Here is a 20737-nt window from a genome sequence, read left to right as displayed (position 1 = left end):
CTGTGGAGATTTGGCTGATGTTATGGAGTTTAAGACTGTCATAAAGAAAGAACGAGATAAAGAATAGAACAGGGATGAAAGCAAAACAACTACTGCAATGTTTAATAGCACAAAGCCACAGAATTTTATTTTTCTTTTATAATAAGTAGGAAGCACTGCTGTCAGTTGGAAAAAAACAGATGAAAAACTCCTGGGATTGCTGTGGGCTGTCAGTAGGCTAAAGCTGCATGAGAGGCACACACAGATGTAATGTATGTAATATAAAGGCTCTGCCTTTCCGGAGGGAAAAGGGAGCTGCTAATGCCATTCTTCAGGCTCACAACAAGGCCTGAAATACAATTCTCACCAGCTGTTTCCATGAAAGAGAAACTTAGTCTGGAAAAGAACAGAAAAGAACAATTGCTAGAACCAGAAGAAAGAAGAATTAAGAAAATTCATCTAAGTTTGTTTTAAAAATAAAAATAAAAGTCTCAGAGGTGTATGCTTGTTCTCTATAAATCAGGACCAAATATACCAAAAGGCTTTAAACTGAAGGCCAAGACTGGTAGAAGGGCTATTGTGCAGACTCCGCTCAGCAGATATTAAAAGCTGATAACTGGAAGGCAATTTCTACTCTCCAGAGCAGTGTTGTGCTGTTATGCTGTGACTGCCTTCAGTAGGACTAGTGGAAGTTAAAAACATAATTTCTACAATGAAACTACTTTGTTATGAGAGGGTCTGTTAGAATTTGGTTGCCTGAAACAGCAGATAACTCTGTGCTGTGACAAGGGTTATCTCTTCCAATCTTAGGTTCTTAGTTTTCCTAAATCAAGGAGAAAAAAAAAAAAAACTATGTTAAACAATGTACCCAGCACCTTAAAACATGCCCCAGCTGCTCTGTTTTTTTGCCTAGCATAGACTGAAAAGCTAAGAGTCTCTGCAATGAAACAGTATGCTGACAATTTACTCTAATTTTTGTGATTCTATTTGTTTCAGAAATACAATAAATATATGTGTTTTTAAAAATGCTAGAAATATGGGACTTCCCATGATGACCCTGGCACAGTAACTCATAAATGTCTTTAAGTGATGTTATCTGGCTTCACTATGAGATTCAGTTAAGCAGTATTATATTTCTGGACTAAAAATCTTGGACAAACATATCGCTATTGTTAATCTTTGATACAACAGATTAGATAGCTGAATTACTTGGAGCTATTTATTGTCAGGTATGGTGTAATGAGAGAAGGCATGGAGTCAAACATGTAGAATAGAAAGGCTGTAATTTCTGTGTGCAGTTTTTCATAATGGATACAGAGTAAGATTCGGTCTTACAAAAATTTTATAGGCCTTATACGACTGTTCAATGTGAGTGATTTTTTTTCAGCATAACTTTGACTGACCAAGCCAGCCACCTTGGTCTCCATGGAGAGGCACTACTGAGGGTAATTCATATCATCTTTGTCATATACCTGTCTTAGACAGAAAAAGTTACCCCCTGAGTACTGTTTCTCTGCAGCACTCATAGTGCTATGTAGGTGTAGGACTGCAGCTTTTGGACCTGCTATTTTCAGGGCCCGAGGGTCTAGATAAACTCCAAGCTTGAGAGCACAGGCAAGTGATTAACCTTACTGCTGGAAACTCAAAAACACTTCCAACTCGAGCTGGTTAGTTGGAAACACTCAGATTTTGTAGTGTAGGGAGGACAGGAGAATGACCTTAAGGCTGGTGCTACCTGCTGTTGTAGCCCATGACATGTTCACTCTTCCTATTTGAAGAAAGGATATTTGCTTGTGTTTGTAGATGTGTGATATTTGTAAACTATCTTGTCTTTGACCTGGAAGATCACTTGCAAATTAACACTTAAGCTTCTAGTTAGTGAAGAATCTGTGTCCAGGAGGAGATAAATAAATGTTGATGACAATACATAATGAAGTTGGAGGGGACAAATAATGACTGATGACAACATATAATGCACTTATTATGTTCTTCAAAGTTGTGGCTTTCACAGCCAGAACATAGATTATCACAGTGTTGTGTCTGTTCAACATTTTTTGTAATTGATTGGGATCATTCAAATTATTTTTTAATGAGTTTAATCTGTAGAAGAAGAATTAAACAGAGAATAGGACTAGCTACAGATTTGACATATTCACAGATTTTTCTGAACAGCAGCTATGGTTTTGTACATTTTTCATAGGTAGATACTTGGATGTTTCAGAGATGCAAATTATTCTTCCTTGGGTGGAAAATAATTGTCCAGTTAATATCTGTGGCCTGAGAAACTGATGAGAAGCTTTCAAGTTTGTGGTGAGATAGAAGAAATTACTGAAAGAATGAAAAAATTGAAACTGAGGCTATAGCTATTATATCCCTGGTTGATTTTTTGTCTGTCTGTTTGTTGGATTTGTTTTGTTTTGCTTTTGTAAAGGGACTGTTTTTGGCAGAGCACAAGCACCTCTGCCTTAATAAAATGTAAAGCTGTTCTAAACTATAAAATGTAGCCAAAATGATTTGATGTTATAAAGTTTACCGCATGGGTTACCATTTAAATATTGGGACTTCTACAAAAGGTCTATGTCTGTACAGGGAACTATACAAAAATCTGTAAGGAAGCATGTGCTCTATACAGGCATAGTTTTCCGAACCTCAGTGTAAAGCATGGAAGAGTGGGTATTGCAACATTTCCCATCACATTATCCATGGAACTCCCGAGGTAGTAATTTTACTCACCCTCAGTTGCGATCTCACCTCTTGGGCAGTTCCATTTGGATGTCTCAGCTAAACACAAAACACCTAGGCAATATTTCAGCCAAATTTAATGTGTATTCAAAAACATCTCCCATGTCCATCCCTTGTACTCCCTTTTGGCAGAAGTTTGGTAGCTTTAAGCTGTGCACTGTATATTCTTTGTTGATTAAATTTAACATAAAGTTTGAAAGTACAGAATTTGAAGTTCTTGTTTAGAGTTTGAAAGTTTTTTTCTCATTTTGTATGATTTACCCTATTAATGTGAATTAAATGGCATGTTCATGCAGTTTTCAGATGCTCTGAAACTTATGTGTTTGAACATCATGGTACCATTTGATGTCTTACAGGAAACACAGTTTGGGGCTTTGCTTTTCCTGGAGATTTTACATCCTTCAATTTTCACAAAGCTGTAGGCATTAGAGGAAAAAGATTACATATGCGTCATTCTCTCCATAAGTTCTAGTCGTCAGTGCCAACAGATATACTTTATAGATGTCTGGCTTTGGTTTCAGCATCATAACCAGATGGCAGTGAATCATACTTGATAATTTATTAAAAAGGTTAGAAATAAATACTTTTGTCTGGCTCCTTCCCTCTAGCTTAAATTTCTGTCTTTGGAAACGTAGTTATTTCAGAGTTTATAACATGCAATGAAGGTAACACAAAAAATATGAAACGATGAACTCTTCTCACATGGTTCCTTTTAGGAAATGATGGCCATAGAGTCAGACTTCTGAATGCAGTATATGGGCGGCCAGGAGGAGTTCTCCCAGCTGCAGATCCTTCTGTGTCTTTCAGTGAAAGTGACAAGCAAACTGGTACTTTGGAGCATGTTGAAAAACAAACCAAAAAAAAAATAGTAAACGGATTAGAGATACTGAGAGAGAGGCCAGACAAATAGCTTAGGCTAGATATCTAATATGTAAATGAAGTTAGGTAAGGTGATTCCTGTATGAATCTATATAGGAATCCATAGTGTTCCTATATGGACACTGTAGGTAAGGACATTTTACATAAAGTTCTGTGAATAATTTTTTTTTTAATGTTGATGCTTTTAAAAAATATGTTGCTTTCCTTATTTGTATAGAATAAGGTAATTTAAAGTCAGGAGTCCTTTTAACTGCCTGTGTAACCTTCCTCTAAGCCTAAATTTGAGGGTGTATTAAGATAGAGATTAGAGTTTGGGAAATAAATCTAGGAAAGCATATATTTCACACAAAAACTATATAATACATTATGAAACTGGAAAAAACAGACTCTTAGTTGAAGACTGTGCATACAGTTTTAATTCAGTTGTGTTCCTTATGTACGTGTAAACTTTATGAGACTGTCCTTAAATATTTGACCACATATTATTTTTTTCTTGGAGGACTTTTCCTCTTTTAGCAGTACTGTTTTACCTCAAGCACTCAAGAATGTTCTACCTGCATCTTTTAGCGATTCAACTCTGGGTTAACTGCATCACCAGATCACCTGTTCTCTCTTCCTATTTATGCTAGTTTCTATCTCCATAAGGCCTTTCTTTCTTTTGAACACTTTATAGTTTTCAAAGGAGAATAGGGATAATTGTGCTGATGTTAATAAATGATGTTAATAAATTAGATAGCCCATTAAACTTCACTGGAAACCAAAGCTATGAACAATCTACATATCACATATATATATGTATATATGTATTTTAAGCCTAAAATGTTTATTATGAAATGTCTTTGGTTTGACAAATGTCCCCTGACTTTAAAATACTTTTTCCAGCAGTGTTCTTACCTATGTTCAGATCAGTTTTAAGGTCCATTCTATCAGCAGCATCCTTGGGAAACGATATGGTAACTATGTCAAAGAATTGTCTTCATGTCCCCCAGTTTATTGCAGAACTCAGAAGAAAACTATCCCAGATATCTACATCTGCAATCTGGCTATAGCAGATTTGGTTCATATCATTGGCATGCCCTTCCTCATTCACCAATGTGCACGTGGAGGTGAGTGGGTGTTTAGCAGCCTTCTTTGTACCATCATAACCTCCCTGGACACATGCAACCAGTTTACATGCAGTGCTATTATGATTGCAATGAGTTTGGGCAGGTATATGCTTTCAGATTTTCATTCTGTACCTTTCATTCAAGGACAATAATACCTGCGTTTATGCAAATCCGTAGTAATTTAAGAAAGAGAAATGCTGCTGGTCATGGTTAATAATTTTTTTTAATTGCATGTTTCCTTTTTTGGTGTTTGTGGAGGTGGAAGAAATATTTTAAGTCTTGCTATAGCATCATGCTATGCACAAAGCTTTCAGAGATCCTGCTCAGTACCAGTGTTACTGTTCTGTGGATTCTCTTTAGAGGTGCAACTTGATTTCACTGAAACTAGATTTATTTAAAACATTTCACTGTAAGATAAAAAAAATGACTTCAAGGCAGCCTGCAGAAATATACTGTATCTGTTATCTTTGAAAACCTTTATTAAAATGTAGTAAGAGTATAACAAGAATTTTAGCTTTTTTCGTAACTGCAGATTTCAAAAACAGCTTCTCTGTGGTCTTGATCTTAAGTAAAAAGTGGCCAGGATCAGGAAAGTAAAGTCTATTTTTGACCAAAGAGGTTATTTGTATGTAAAAGAGCATGAAGAAGACAATCTTCCTGTCATTGCACAAGGCACTAGTGAATCATTTAAGAGGACATTCAGAGACAACTTTTGACTTACGAGCTAGGATAAATGGGGAGGATGGTTGCTATTGAACTAGTAACATATAAGACAGCATGCTTACATGGAAATGGAATGTAGTCACTAGAGAGAGGGAGAGAAAAAATATTGTAAAACAGAGAGCAGAAAGTAGAAATTTGAAAGTTAAAAATAATTTTGAAATTGATAATATGTGGCTATTATACAGAAGCTAAACTAATGAACAACATCAGAAATATTTGGTTAACTTGCAGTTAAAAAAAATACAAGAAATTATCATTTCCTTTGAAGTGCATTTCAAAAGCTCTGTTTTGTATTTGCATGTGAGTAATGTGATAGCAGACAGCCTTTTCTTATGTTTCTAAAGAATTTACACATAATAGTAACTCTAATCATTCTGTCTGGAGAAAAAAAAAATCCTTATGCAAAGGACAGGTAAGTGTTAAGACAGGGAAAAGCCATGGTCTCCTACTGAGGAAAGGCAAAATATCAAAACTCAGTATAAAAGTTAGTTTATGTACCAAATAAAACCAACTCTTAAAAATGGACATTTTTTTCCCATATTTCTGTAAATACTGAGTGTAAGCCTGTGCATTCATTTCTATTTTGAGCAAGTTTTTCCATCTCAATAATACTTGCTTATGGAAGGCTCTTCAAATTACTTCTGTCCCAATCATTGCCAATACCCATTATGACAGTATTGCTGAGAGACAAAGGGTTTTCAGATAACTAGCTCCCAAACAGTTTAGTGCTTGATAAAACCACCTCTGAATCCACCTGGGAGCTGTTCTTAAGTGAAAAGATTAAACCATTTGTTTTGTAAAAGATCAGCAGAGTTTATCAGATTTTGTTTGACAGTAAAATCATCACAAATTCACAATAAAAGCAAGAAACATAATTATGCCTCAGTAATGCTACAGCTAATGCATCATAAGACAGCTTCATGTTCTTTTTCACATTTCTCAAAAATAAAAGTACTTCTCAAGTAAGACAGAAGTGGGTCAGAACTGGGAAGGCACTTCCAAAAGAAGCTTGAGCTGAATAAAATGGCTACCACATGCAAATTAATATGTGTCATATTGCTGGATAATATTTTTATTCCCAAAAATCCTCATCTTCATAATAGGAGAGAACTATGTCACACACTCATCCAACAGAGACTTTACTATTTCAGCATTTCCTGTTGAAAATCAAATTTCTTTATAAGATTTTAAGAAGTGGCAAAAACAGCTTTTCTCTCCATGGAGCTTTAAGGGTCATTTTATAAGGGGTACAATGGATAAAATTTGCTTTTCATTACTCACTTTGATATTAAAAAAAGAAAAAAGAAAAAAAAGAAAAAAAAGAAAAAAACCACTAAGGATAGCTGTACAAACTATGCAAGTTGTGCATGTATATTAACACTTATGAGAAAGTTTCCAAAATAGACATCAAATGCATTTTTAATAGACAGTCATGTTTATGTCATAGGCAAACACATAAATTAAACCTGAATGAAACCTTGTTATCAGAACATTTGCCTATCTGTTAAGAGAGAAATTCCTGAGAAGCAACTCATAACGTCTTCTTTGCATGAGGACACACATAGGCAAATGTAGATGCCAATCCCAATGTAATTTACCTTCATGTAGATCAAGAGTAAATCTGACTGATATCATGATACAAATCTGGCCTAAGAGAAATCAGGCTTGTGTACACTGCAGGCAGCATTTCTTATTTTCCAAATATTGATTTATGTTGCAGTCTAGTGAGAGAGGAGAGATGGGTGAAAACAGGGTCCAGCATGATGTCCTATACTGAAGTTGTTAATTGGAAAATTCCAAGAAAGCCATTTGATATTCATTCAAAAGGGATTTAAATTACACTTAGTAATGTCAGTGTCTTTAAACTAGCAAAGGAACTTTTGATCTATGTTGTTTTGAAAAAAAGAGCCAAGCCTTAAATCTCCAAAATAACTAATGCAATTTCAGAAGTCACATCATACCTTATTCCTGCATGGCCCACAAGACATAGCTGATAAAACCCACCCTAGACTTTGTCTGGCAGGAGTCTGCAAGGCATATCTCATTTCCTGTACTATGAATCCACTGGAGCATGTCACAGCAAAGTGCCCCTGCTTGGCTCCCTTCATACAGGCTGCATTTCCTTCTGACTAGTTCTACAAACTTGGGTTATGAGAAAAGGTGTAAACCTCTTGGTAGGGGTTCACTTGTCTGTGATCCCAAGCCTGCTTTTGGTATAGCACAGATGAATACAGACACAGCTGAGACTTAGTTCAGTCTCATGGGAAAACCGCTATACGCTAAGCTGTGAGAAAGCTAGAATAGAACCATGCATGCTAAGAAAGGTAAAAGTGCATGCAGAGATAAGATTGTTGAGGTGAAAACAGTTGGCAGCTCAAAGGTTCAAGAAGAGAAACACTGGCATGAAGAGGTATCAAATACTAAAGAAAATCAGAGTCTGAAGATGCCCCTTCACTCTCGTTGACAACTGTCTAGCAAAAGCTGAAGTGTGCCATATGGAGCTGATGAGAGCATTAACACTTAGCCTAGGAGCTCAGCAGTCCTGGTTGTCTGATGGCTATTTTAATAGATAATAAATATTTTTTTTTGTGAATATCCTACTTGCAAAGTGTCTCTGTGCATGGGAAGTGTTCCCTGAGCAAAGACGCCTGGAGTTGAAGAGTTACGTAGGGAACCAGTCAGTTTAGATAGCTGCATAAATATTTATTTAACCACTTCTCTTAAGGTTTCAGATGTATAAATGGAGAGGTGAGGCTGGGAAGATAAATCTGGAGTAAGTAGCTCTGTGACAGCTGAGAAGAGGCAGGCAGGTGTTGCCAGTCTTTGCAGCATGCAAGATCGACAGGCATGAGAAAATATGTTCCTGATTTGCCCATTGCTGTAATATTGCTCTAAGAAATATTTACCAAGGCAGTATCACTGGTAGGGTGGGTTATATCTCTATGAAAGTCATGGGCTTTCAGATATTTAAAACCAGAACCACTTGATTTGCCATGGACTAATCCATTTATTCAGTCTTCACACTCATTTCTCCTTTGCTCCTTGCTTTACTTCACAGGCAGTCATAAACACCCCATCCAGAAGAAAAAGTAAAAGACATTTGCTGCATCTTCTGGGCAGACTGTCATTTGCCTTTGAGTGTGGTACACTTTACTGCCTCTTGGAGCAGTCCAAAAATTTTAAGCCAATGCCTATAATATGTTCGTGATTAACATTAATTGGATAATTGACGTTAATTAGCGATATTACCAATAATAGTGTCAGTATATGATATTGTGACAATACGTAATAATGTTAGACCATTGGATGTCACATATAATAGGTTAAGATATATCCAGAGGCAGGGAGAAAAGAAGTGAGGAAAAATCTAAGCTCTCAGACAGGTTTCCCTTCTTGTTGTTATGTGTGCATGATATATGTATGACCACATGTTTATGGACTTGCTAGAAATCAGACAAGATGATGTGGAGCTAGCTACAACATTAACTAGAACCTTATGGTCCCACAAAATATTTTCTCTTTCAGACTGTCATCTTGGCTTTCATGATCTTACCATGTACCTTTGGTGATGGTTGATTTCATAGACCTTCCTTCAAGCAGCATTGTAACAGCAAGCTTGGCAGAAAGGCAAAAAGAAGTTCAGTAATAGGCATAGGTAACAGGTACCATGTACCTGGTGCCTTGCACATTTCTGGAGCTCTGCAGGCTCCATCACTGCCTCTTTGTCCAGCTCTCTGCATCAGAGACACAGCCCAGACACTCCTGTTATTGTTTGTTTCAGGTGAGTGCTCTTCAGACTATTCTGAACGAAAGACCTTTTCATTACTGATAATTACTTTGGCAGATGAGGGCCCATGTCTGCCTTTAAACTCCACTGTCTGTTTGATGCAGAAATTACTCTTATTTTCAAAACAGTATTTTTCCCAAATGCACCTTTCATTTTTTATTTCACAAATCTATAATCAGACAATAGGCAAGACTGAGAATTATCTCTAAACTGAAGCAGCCAATAAGAAACCTACCACTGCAAAAGAGTGGAGACAAAAGCTGCTTGTGTTTGGTGTGATATTTACTTTTTATTGTTTGTGGAAGACTAAGGTATTTCTCTGCATGAGTCAGAATACTGATAGGCTGGAAAAAGTTTGAGTTCTATCAAGAAAAAGAATCATTTACATTTACATTTACCCTCATATTTACCTTTACCCTTGAATTTGTGATAGTGTTTTCATTCCATTCTGTCTAATTATTTTCTTTTCATCTTTAAGGTCATTAAATAACTATTTTTTCTTTTGCTTTGATGAATACTAATGATAAGAATTAGAAACCCAGGGAAAGACTACCTCTTTATAGTCATATATTGGTATATTAAAATGTACTGCAAAATAATTGATCCAGAAAATATGAAAAGTCATTTTACAATATGTAGGGAAATACAAGTATATACAGACCAGATTTTAGTACCCTCACCTGCATCATTAGTAAACTGCCTTTTACTTTTGTGAGAATCCTATGAAAACTCAACTGTATACCCAAGAAGATGATGTCCACCCAGAATAAGGAACCGGAGCCAACAGACACATAGGCAGTGGCAAGCACCTCTCAAACCTGAAGACATGGATTCAGCACCTATCCCAGGCCAAGAGGGTTCCTCTCCACATGCCCTTTCTTTCCCTTAATGGTCTTCAATGACCCAAAATGCAGTTAGTTTTCTTACTAACTTCATTAGTTGAACTACTAGACTGCAGCTACGTTGATCAACATGAGATGCATTCACTGCTGGCATGTTCTGCGCTGCGCTGTGCCCTGATCCTTTGAGTAAAGGCAATACCTTCTATTAAGCCACATGTCGCACGGTGCCTTAAGCGCAGCAGCCTTTTGCATTGCTAACAGCCCTCTCTGAAACTCTGTAGCCAGCTTTCCACTGGCAGCTCTGCGCCCAGTCATCCAAGCTGCCGCGGCAGTCTTTCCCAGAGCCTCTGAGGCAGCCCTTTCCCTTGTTCCCACGCTGTGGATCTTGCATTTATCCTCCCGGCCGTGCACCTGCAAACCCAACGGCATTGTTATGGTGGGTTCTCATGGGAAGCGACTGCCACCAGCGTGAGAATCCTCCCTTCTTCCCCCCCTTTTCCTACCCCATGGTCAAAACTTCTGGTTGATATTAGTGGACCCAAAATATGCATGCCCCAAGCTTAACAGCAAGGCAGCATGCAATCTCAGCAGAGTGTGCTCCCAGCAGCACCAACACCATCATAGACAGGAGCAACTGATAAAAAGTGGGTCCTGATAAAAAGTATGTTGATACTGTGGAAAGAACATTATGAGGAGAACCACCCACTGGAGAACATGCCCAAGATGGATATTTGTCTGGAGATCCCCCATTGTTTCTCTTCCCATTTGGCCACTGGCAAAAGTTTTCCCTTTCCACCCTCTCTCCTTCAATTTTTATCTTCCCTAAAAGTAACTATAGGCCATCATCTACAGACCCTGCTAATAAATCCCGATACATATTTGTTCACGTACCTCAAAAATCTTTGTGCAATACACAATTCTTAATGAAAGAACAAATAGCCAATATTTTTGTGGTTAGGTGCATTGTGAGTTTAAGCAGAGTGAAACAAAATGGAAACCTCACTGAAACCTTCCTGCTAAGAAGTAAAAAGATATAAAGGCATTAAGGAACTTCTGTATCATCCAGCTGAACACACCAGCTGAGGTTCAGTCACCCATGAATGGCAAGTAGTAGGCACGTCTCCGAGGTGATTGATGGGTTGTAATATGGTGTCCTGTCATCTTTCATGCAGCTATCAGGAAGAGGGGGCCTGCTTAGGTGTAATTGTTACTCCACATCAGCTAGTAATGCCACTTCTCTGTGCATGAAACCCCATATGTCCTATCTCCGTCCTACACACTTTTATTTTCTCATAAGTACTTCATTTAATTCACAGTTTATTCACTAATGGTTTTTGTATTGTGCACTGAAACTTTCTTCATTACTGATATTTGGAAATATCTCCACCGCTGATTTTAAAAAAGGGCTGTATTCTTCCCCTATTTTCTCTGGAGATGCTGTTTGCTGCTCTTGAAAAATGAAAGCAAGCTCAAAGCGTACATAGTACGCCATGCTTATATGGAGACTAAGAGGTCAAATTTTGTGCAAAGCAGGACTAATCACAAGTTTTAAAAACCCTATAAGCCTGTAAATTACCCTCAATTACACTGATCCTGTAAGCAGTATCAGTGTCAGAAGCTATTTCTATGAGGCAACCAGTGAAACAGGAGAGTTGGTGTGCCAAGAATGCTACAAATCAGTTCTTACATTGCTGATGCAGAGGATTTCTGAAAAGTTCTTTCTTAGTAGCTTGTAGGTAAGAGGTAGGATTCTTTTTTTTGGTGGTGGTGGTTTTGTTGTTGTTTGTGGGTGTTGTGTTTTTTTGTTTTGTTTTGTTTTCTGTAGTTACAGAACTACAGTAAAACCAAGATGTTCTTTATCGCCATCATGACTGAGAATAACAGCATGATGTTAGACATAGTTTTTTAAGATGCCATCCAGTAGAAATGCCTTTTGCTGATTCTACCTATAATGGTCATTACTTTAACCTTATTTACTGAAAAGAACTTGGTTGTTCCACGGCTTGAATAATGAAAAAAACTATGTTTCATACTCATATTCAACCAAGAGTGAAAATAAATTCTTATCATGAGAAATATGAATTTTTCTTAACCTTATGCAGTGGTTCTTAACCTTCATTGGCCCAAGAGCAATAATACCAAGCAACTGAGGTTTACACCTCTTTTTCTTTCATGAAATACTTTTAATAAGGTATGACGTTATTATACTGACTTTTAGTTGTTCAATTGTGTAATGGTTTCAATTATTATTGACTGTCTCTTGCAGGCTTTTATTGTGTTTAGGTTGTATTTTTTTCCGGATTTTTCTCACTTGATCTGTGAACAAGATAAGTAGTTCACTGATTGACATAGTCTTTCATTTGCTGTGTTACCACCTATTTGTTTCAGAACACACCAAAAATATTAGATTCTGGAAAAGAAAGAAAGAAAGAAAGAAAGAAAGAAAGAAAGAAAGAAAGAAAGAAAGAAAGAAAGAAAGAAAGAAAGAAAGAAAAAAGCATTCTGCAAGAAAGTTGTACCTTCCAAATCTTCTTAAAGAGCTGAACATGAGTGCTGTGGGATTCCATGTGCAGACAATAACACTTTAGAACAAGTGTGCCTTCTTAGGCAGTGCCTGAAACCACATTAACATTCCTATTACACTAGCTTTGACTGTTTTGTTTTTTGGACAGTCAATTTATTCTGCTCTACAAGCACTAAAAATCAATGAAAAACCACCAGTATTTAAATATTTTTCAGATTCATGCCTTCATCTTGTAGAAAATTTAAATACTCTGCCATAAAGGCAAATGGGATAAAATTTGGTAGAGAAAATGAATCGCCAATCACTAAGAAAGAAATTTCCAAGTATTGTTTAGATTCCTGATCATTTGCCTTTCTCATAACAGCTAGTAAATCACTCATTTTCAGTTACTTTCAGAAAATTACCATTTCAAAAGAATTCTGTGACCATGATTCAGAGCTTTCAGTCGTTTTAAAAGAAACTGAGCTGATCTACCTCCCACAAGAGAGCCGTGTTTCATTGCCACTATGTAAAACTCTTCTGGTCTTATGCATGTAAAAAGGCTTGTAACATAGTTGAAAAGGAGATAATGAAATTTTTGATTCATTTTGTAGAGGCTGATCATAAAATATTTTCTACCATAAAATATTTTCTACCAAAAAGAATGCCCCAAATCTTCCTCTCCCCTTTTCTGTGTAAAACTTTGACATCCAGAAGCTTCCTTTCATTTAGCTGCATTGCTTTTTATTAACTGAAGAATTATGAATCAATAATGGGATGAAATGAGTTTTCTTCATAAACTGTGTCTCCCCCATTTCTCTTTGATGCTTTTGTTCCTTACCACCCACCAACTCCTCTTGGCAGAGGTTCTTCTGCTTGCACTTTTCCTGTTGCAGGGGGTGAGCTGGTGGATATGGGGCTGAGATGCAGCTGTCAGCTTCCAGTCACCCACGGTCTGAGTGGTGATGGGTAGAGATGCCATTAGCAGCGTTAGCAGTACACCTCTCATCACATATCAGGTGAGACCATAACTGATCTTATCCCTAAGCTGGCAGCAGTGTGACAAGAATCAGCTCTTTGCTGGGGTCTTCTCCATGAGACCCTGCTGATGAGAGCCATATCCATGGCAGTTCAAATATGCAGCACCAAAGTGAGGTCAGTTTGTGCTGGGTTCTGGGAATTTCCTGTGATTATATCACCTCAAAGGCATTTCAGAACAATTCTGTACTTCTCCCCTCATGTTGCTTTGCGGAGTTCCATGAGCTTGAGAGCTACAAAGCAGTACCAAGACTCAGAGCAATGGAAATTTTCAGCCTCTGTTACATACTTTCTGCACCCAGTACCTTCTGAACAGGCCTACAGCTGGACCCAGTATCCCAGATTCTGCATGTGCAACAGATGGAAAGAGAAAGGAAAAAAAAATCATTGTTATGTTTCTTTACTTCTGCTGAATTTATTCTAAAGTGGTCTGACACTATTCTTTCCAAAACAAGCTGTTAATCTGTGCAACAGTCATGTTAGTCGTGCACTCTGATGTCATCTGGAAATGAAAAGGTGTACCAAATGCAGGGAAGTTCACACAAACCTTGTCCACTCCTGCAAAAAAAATAAAGGGAAAATACACCCCTCCCCTTAAGTCTCCTTTCTTTATTTTGGCTTATGAATTGTTGCATTTAGTAATCTGCTTTCAGCTCAAAAATTGCTCACTATATCCACTTTGATCTGACAGATTAAAGTTCACCCTAACATTTTACAAAATGTGAAGGTCTTGAAACAGAAGCTGAATTTGTTTTGTATCATAAGCCGCTGCTATCTGAAGGTTACTTCTAAGGTAGAGAAGTTTTCCAGTTGGATCTTCAGTTAAGTGGCAACTATTTTAAAAGGTGGAAAATATTTAAATTACAACTGTAACAGACTTGAGCAATCCAACAGCTCAAATATATCAGAAAGTAGTATAACTGTATTTGAAAATGTCTTTTATGTATTAAATTATCTTCTATTTATTATGAGCAATTGGCTAACGGGCAGGGTTCAAAGGGTTGTGGTAAATGGGGCCACATCTGGCTGGCGGATGGTCACTAGTGGGGTCCTTCAAGACTCCATTTTAGGGCCAGTCCTCTTCAATGCCTTTATACATGATTGGGATGTAGGACTAGAAGGTGTTTTGAGCAAATTTGCTGATGACACCAAACTTGGAGGAGTTGTGGACTTGGATGAGGGTGGAAAGGCCTTGCAGAGAGATCTGGACAGATTGGAGAGCTGGGCGATCACCAACCACATGAAGTTTAACAAAAGCAAGTGCCGGGTCCTGCACCTGGGACGGGGCAACCCTGGCTATATGTACAGACTGGGCGACGAGACGCTGGAGAGCAACCCCGCAGAGAAGGATCTGGGGGTTGTGGTTGACAGCAAGTTGGATATGAGCCAGCAGTGTGCCCTGGCAGCCAGGAGGGCCAACCGTACCCTGGGGTGCATCAAGCACGGCATTGCTAGTCAGTCAAGGGAAGTGATTGTCCCACTCTACTCTGCGCTGGTGCAGCCTCACCTCGAGTACTGTGTGCAGTTCTGGGCGCCACAGTACAAAAAGGACATTAAACTGTTGGAGAGTGTCCAGAGGAGGGCGACGAAGATGGTGAAGGGCCTAGAGGGGAAGACATATGAGGAGTGGCTGAGGTCACTGGGCCTGTTCAGCCTGGAGAAGAGGAAGCTGAGGGGGGACCTCATCGCAGTCTACAACTTCCTCGTGAGGGGGAGTGGAGAGGCAGGTGACCTATTCTCCGTAATCACCAGGGATAGGACCCGCGGGAATGGTGTTAAGCTGAGGCAGGGGAAGTTTAGGCTGGACATCAGGAAGAGGTTCTTCACCGAGAGGGTGAAGGAGCATTGAACATTGGAACAGGCTCCCCAGTGAAGTAGTCACTGCACCGAGCCTGTCTGAATTTAAGAAGCGATTGGACTGTGCACTTAGTCACGTGGTCTAAACTTTTGGGTAGACCTGTGCGGTGCCAGGAGTTGGACCTGATGATCCTTATGAGTCTCTTCCAACTCGGGATATTCTATGATTCTATGATTATCTCCATTCCTTTTCCAGAACTAACTTATCTCGGATTTTGTCTCTGTTTGCTTCTTGTGTGAGTTTTTACATTATCTCCTACATTCTGATCTATTGTAATTTATTAAAAACTCTCATCATATTAATTAAAGAATGTTGTGATCAAGAGCATAATCTGTTATAACAACACTTATTGAATGTTAAGTGAACTGCTTAAATAAATGCTATTCTGGAATGTAGTACTCAAAAACTTTTAAAACATGCAGGTTCCTTCTCTTGCAATGGTTATTCTCTGAATTTATATTTTGGGGTCAACAGTATTAACCTAAATATTTTACTGTTTTTCTATTATATTGCTCTGTTACTTGATTTTACAGATACCTCGCTCTTGTCCAGCCATTCCGCCTAACCCACCTGTGAACAAGATCAAAGACAATTCGAGTCAACTTTTGTTTATGGTAGCATCACTTATTCTGGTGTTCCCTGTATGGGTCTACTCAAAAGTAATAAAGTTCAAAGATGGTTTAGAGAGTTGTGCTTTTAATCTGACCTCACCTGATGATGTTCTCTGGTAAGCCTTTAAAGCTTCTGGGACCATATCTTCAGTTGATGTTGAGTATACCACCCATTTTGTCTTTCATATCCCTGAGAGGTGGGTGGATGGATGGATGGATGGATGGATGGATGGATGGATGGAGGGACGGACGGACGGACAGACGGAATAGAATTAAAGGCCAAAGCTGAGCCCAGTGTCATTCATATTATTACAACTCAGATTGTATTGGTAATATAGAGGCAGCCCCCGTGCAATCCAGTTCAGCAAGACAGCTCCACATAGCAAAAGTAATGGTGAAGGATCTCTCCTTATCCTTTCTTCCAGTGGCTGGGTAACTGTTGTTCACAAATGGGATCTCATTTCGCTTCCTCACTTGTCAGACTTTCATTTTTGAAAGATAAATCATGGAAGAGTTTAAACATTCCTCAAATTGCATACAAAACTTTCCAGTGTCTCATGGCCAAGCAGAATCATGTTTTTTTGTTGAATTCAAACCAGCTTGTTGAATGAAAACTAGCAAGGGACATAAAGGACAATTTTAGAAGCCTTTTTGGAACAGAAAGCAAATTTGGGGTGATACTGGGTATTTTTATATTAGCATGTTCATTTGGATCAGGAATGTATTTTGGGGGTGAGTCTCCCAATTGTATCTAATTACCACACGAGGTCACATTATTGATCAGTCTCAGAGCACATGATCTTTATTCTTTTCAGGTGAAATCAAACTGAAAAAAAGAGATCCAGGAATCTGACAAATGGAGTCCAACCACTGTTGTGTACTCAGTCCTCAATCCACAGGATCCAATTAGAGAAAATCCAAAGTTTAACTCCCCGACATGAGTATAATTTGCTAGGTCCTCAGCACCAAAAACTGCACTCCACAGATTTGCACTACTCAGTTGTAGCCAATGCAGACAAATCCCAGGGGAAAAAAAAAAAAAGTAAAAAAAAAAAAGTGTTTAAGCCTCTTTTTTTCCAGCTCCTTCTTTCTCCCTCTCCCCCCCATCCTGCCTCCCCGCACCCCCCCCCCCCCCCCCCCCCGCATTTTTAATGGAATGAATTCTAACTTTGGAGCACCAAAAAAAGAGGGAGGAAATATAAATATGTAGCAGTACAGAAGGTAAATTATTTTACTGTCAGGAAAGCTTGATGCAATTCACTGCTGAAGATTTAAGGTATTAGTTAAAACAAACACTGAAATATGAGTGATTATTTTCAAGAACATGTGAAGGACATGAGACCCCCAATGGCCTGAAGAAATCAGATAAAATCAGAGGAAAACAGGGATGAAAGGATTTGGGGAATTCAGCCTAGTTCATCCTCTCTCAGATGGCATGACCAATTGTCAGAGGTTTGTTTAATTCTGCTTCAGAAGTTTTAATACAGAAAAGTATAAAGATGAGTTAAAAGAGACTCTGGTGGATAGATTAAAAAACATTGAACTTAAATTCAATATCCAGAAAGTTTAACAAGTTATTAAGCTGTCAGTCTGTAAGATGACAAGAAAAAAAAAAGACTATGTGCACTTGTCAGGACCATATTAAAACAGAAATATATAATTTCCTTCTTTAATGGAAAATCTCTGGTTTATAAAGAAGAAATAGAAACAAAATATCTTAAATTTTAACAAAATGACTGGAAAAAAAATAGGAAAGATGCTGTAGATCGATGCAAGAATGGTTGGAAAAAAATGAGTGCTAAGAAAGTGGTCACCACTGGTTTACTATCAGGCTAGCAAAATACCAGGGGACTAAGAAGGTTGTGTCTTGCATAGAAGTTTGCAATAATTTTCATTACAGGTGCTGAAAAAAAGCACACACAGGCAGAATTTGGAAAGCTAAGGTGTATAATTTGTGGTTGCCTTGTTGTAGTCAACAGTATTTCTCGAACTGCTGGGCATAGATTTTATTCCTAAATGTACTTACAGTTCTGAATAACTGCTACTACCTAAAAACAGGTTCCATGTATCTCTAATCAAGAATCACAAACCAGAGATCACTTTATGAAAAATGCAATTTTATTTCTTTACATTTATGAGATTTTCTTCGTGTAATCACATTGTTCTTTCTCTTTGCCTTTTCTTTTACAGGTATACACTTTGTCTTACTATAACAACTTTCTTTTTTCCTTTGCCAGTGATATTTATTTGCTACATTTTAATTTTATGCTACACATGGGATATGTATCAGCAAAACAAGAAAGCAGAAAGGTAAAGTGCTATTCATTGTTCTTCCTGTTTCAGATTCTCTGCTCAGGCTGTAAGTTTTGTAAGCTTCTAGCCTGTAACAGGCTAAAAGGAATAGCCCTAAAATGGCATGTGGGCCCTGCACCATGTGACTTTCTGTGCTTCTGATGCTGCATTAAGGTCCCCATAAGGTATGAGATTCAGTGGAAGAAGCAAGATAGCTTGAAGGAAACTGATTAAAATCAGAAAATAAAATTATGGCAGAAGTCCTCAGCTTATCTGTGGAGAGCACAAAGGTATGGCTCAACCCTACACTTCTGGCTGCAGGAGGGCATCTGTCCAACAAGGTCTCAAGAAATGCTGGGAAGACATGAGTTCCAGGTCTGGTAGCAGCCACCATACCCTGGGGGCCCCAGCCACATTTCACAGGAAGGCACAGGCTGCCTGAGGAAGCCTAGGCAACACAACAAAATTGTCAGATGAAACAAAGCTGAAATACAGTTTCCCAGCTCCTCGTCAGCAAATTTTGTGACTAAGGACTAAGTGTTTTGGATCTCAACTTAACCAATTTCCCATGAAAAAGGTAATTCATTTACATTTTAGTGTGTTTTTTAATCCCTCAGGCAGGAGTATTGTTTGCTTCTCTTCTCCATCTCCTTAAGCTCCTAATAGCCATGTTTTGAAACATGTTGCAAAACTATACAGCTTTCATGTTGAAAAAAGACCAACATTTTAAATGAAGTAATTGTCATTGTTTCATCAATTATACATAAACAATTATCCCATATTTGTGTGGCATATCATCAAATTCAACCTAATCAGAAGAAAAAAAAAGAAAAAAAAAAGAGAGCTGATCTTTGCTTGCACTGCAGGTGATTTTGGTCTCAAATGACTGCCATTCCTCAGTAAGTTCAATCCATGACATTATTTTCTCACTTTGAATTTCCATGCTTAGGATCCTTTTATTTTGCAGACACAACACCAGTATCCCCAGGCAAAGAGTCATGAATCTCACTAAGATGGTGCTCGCTCTGGTCATTGTGTTTGTGGTAAGCGCTACCCCATTCCATGTGATCCAGCTTGTGAATCTTCAGGTTTCACACCCAACCCTAATCTCCTATGTGAGCTACTATGTCTCCATCTGCCTCAGCTATGTCAGCAGCAGCATTAATCCATTTATCTACATCATGCTTAGTGGGAACTTCCAGAAGCATTTCCGGAGGTGCATAAACATGGAAGTAAGGATGGCAGAACGGGCTGTCAACCACATTGAAAACACCCTGAAGTCAAGTTTTTGAAAAAATGCATTATCTGTGTGCCAATTTTATTGGTCACTGTAGATAGGCCTGATTTCACTTCCTTCGTCAAAGTGTAACTCAGAAGTGGCTTTGTCACTGGAATTGTACCAGTGTGAAGTTGGTGTGAGAAGATGATCTGCTCCACTATTTGAAAAGTTATTGCACCCAGAGGAGGGATTCTCTGCAAAAATATTCTTCATTATTGTGCCATTGCCTTTTTATGGTTATTTGTACATAGAACCAAATGTATAGAGACAGAAGTAGACATTAAGAAAAAATATAGTCCTCTGGTAGTAAAAGAAAAAAAAAAAAAGACTGCTGCAAACATTCAGGACATTGTGTGTGAAGTCATGGAAATTGTTAATGACCACAAGAGACTTAGTTACTGATGACTCAGAAGGGGGTAACTTTCGATTTTTATCTGTAGATATACAGCTGTCTCATCTGGCACTCATTCCCGCAGCTATTGAAGGCAGGAGAGAGACATAAAAGGCCTTTTCAGAGGAAAACTACTTTTGAATTAACCTTTGTACATGTCCTTGCAAATAAAGAAGTGAATTCACAATGTGCGTCATTGGAAATTATTAAACCTAAGTTTTTAAAAAAACTGTACATTTCAGGGATAAGCTGTCACTTTTCTTTTCTCAAAATCCCTGCTTCCAAGACAGCCCTGTGAAGGGTCTCTAGTCCTTGAAGAGCTCAATAGTGATCTCACTACATTGAGTACTGGGAGGAACTTGGTGCCTTCCCAGGATGCATTCTTACTCATCTCAGGAAGGGAAGAAGTCCTGCATGTTGCCAATGCTTAAACGACAAGATTTCTAGCACCAAGATGTAATCAAACACTATTATTAGGACCTCGACAGCTAATAAAGAAAATTGGGGAAAAAATGTTAAAAAATCTAATGATATTGACAGAATTTCACATTTGATGTTCACCATATTGTGGGATCATATTTGTCATATTCTCTCTTTAGACCACTTGCTCTTATCTCAGGAGTTTCACTAGGACCAAACATTTCACTAGGACCATTTATGATTACAGTCTTGTTATTTTGAGACTTGGTGAATCTGAAACACTTAAA

General features: G+C 38.2%; 1 protein-coding gene across 1 annotated transcript in view; it reads left to right on the top strand.

The window, feature by feature from the left end:
• MCHR2 (melanin concentrating hormone receptor 2) overlaps nt 1-20303 on the top strand; it is a 34797-nt gene extending 14494 nt beyond the window's left edge. The window contains 6 exon segments of the mRNA XM_083830151.1: nt 4600-4809; nt 15991-16030; nt 16034-16070; nt 16073-16184; nt 18259-18378; nt 19328-20303. Of these exon segments, the coding sequence (XP_083686277.1) occupies nt 4600-4809; nt 15991-16030; nt 16034-16070; nt 16073-16184; nt 18259-18378; nt 19328-19652 (844 nt within the window). The 3' untranslated portion in view covers nt 19653-20303.
• The last annotated feature ends 434 nt before the right edge of the window (nt 20304-20737 follow it).

Source organism: Anser anser (assembly GCF_964211835.1).
Source record: "Anser anser genome assembly, chromosome: 3".
NCBI classification, from domain to species: Eukaryota; Metazoa; Chordata; class Aves; order Anseriformes; family Anatidae; genus Anser; species Anser anser.
The sequence above is the reverse complement of the archived record's forward strand: the minus strand, read 5'-3'. Positions and strand labels throughout refer to the sequence as shown.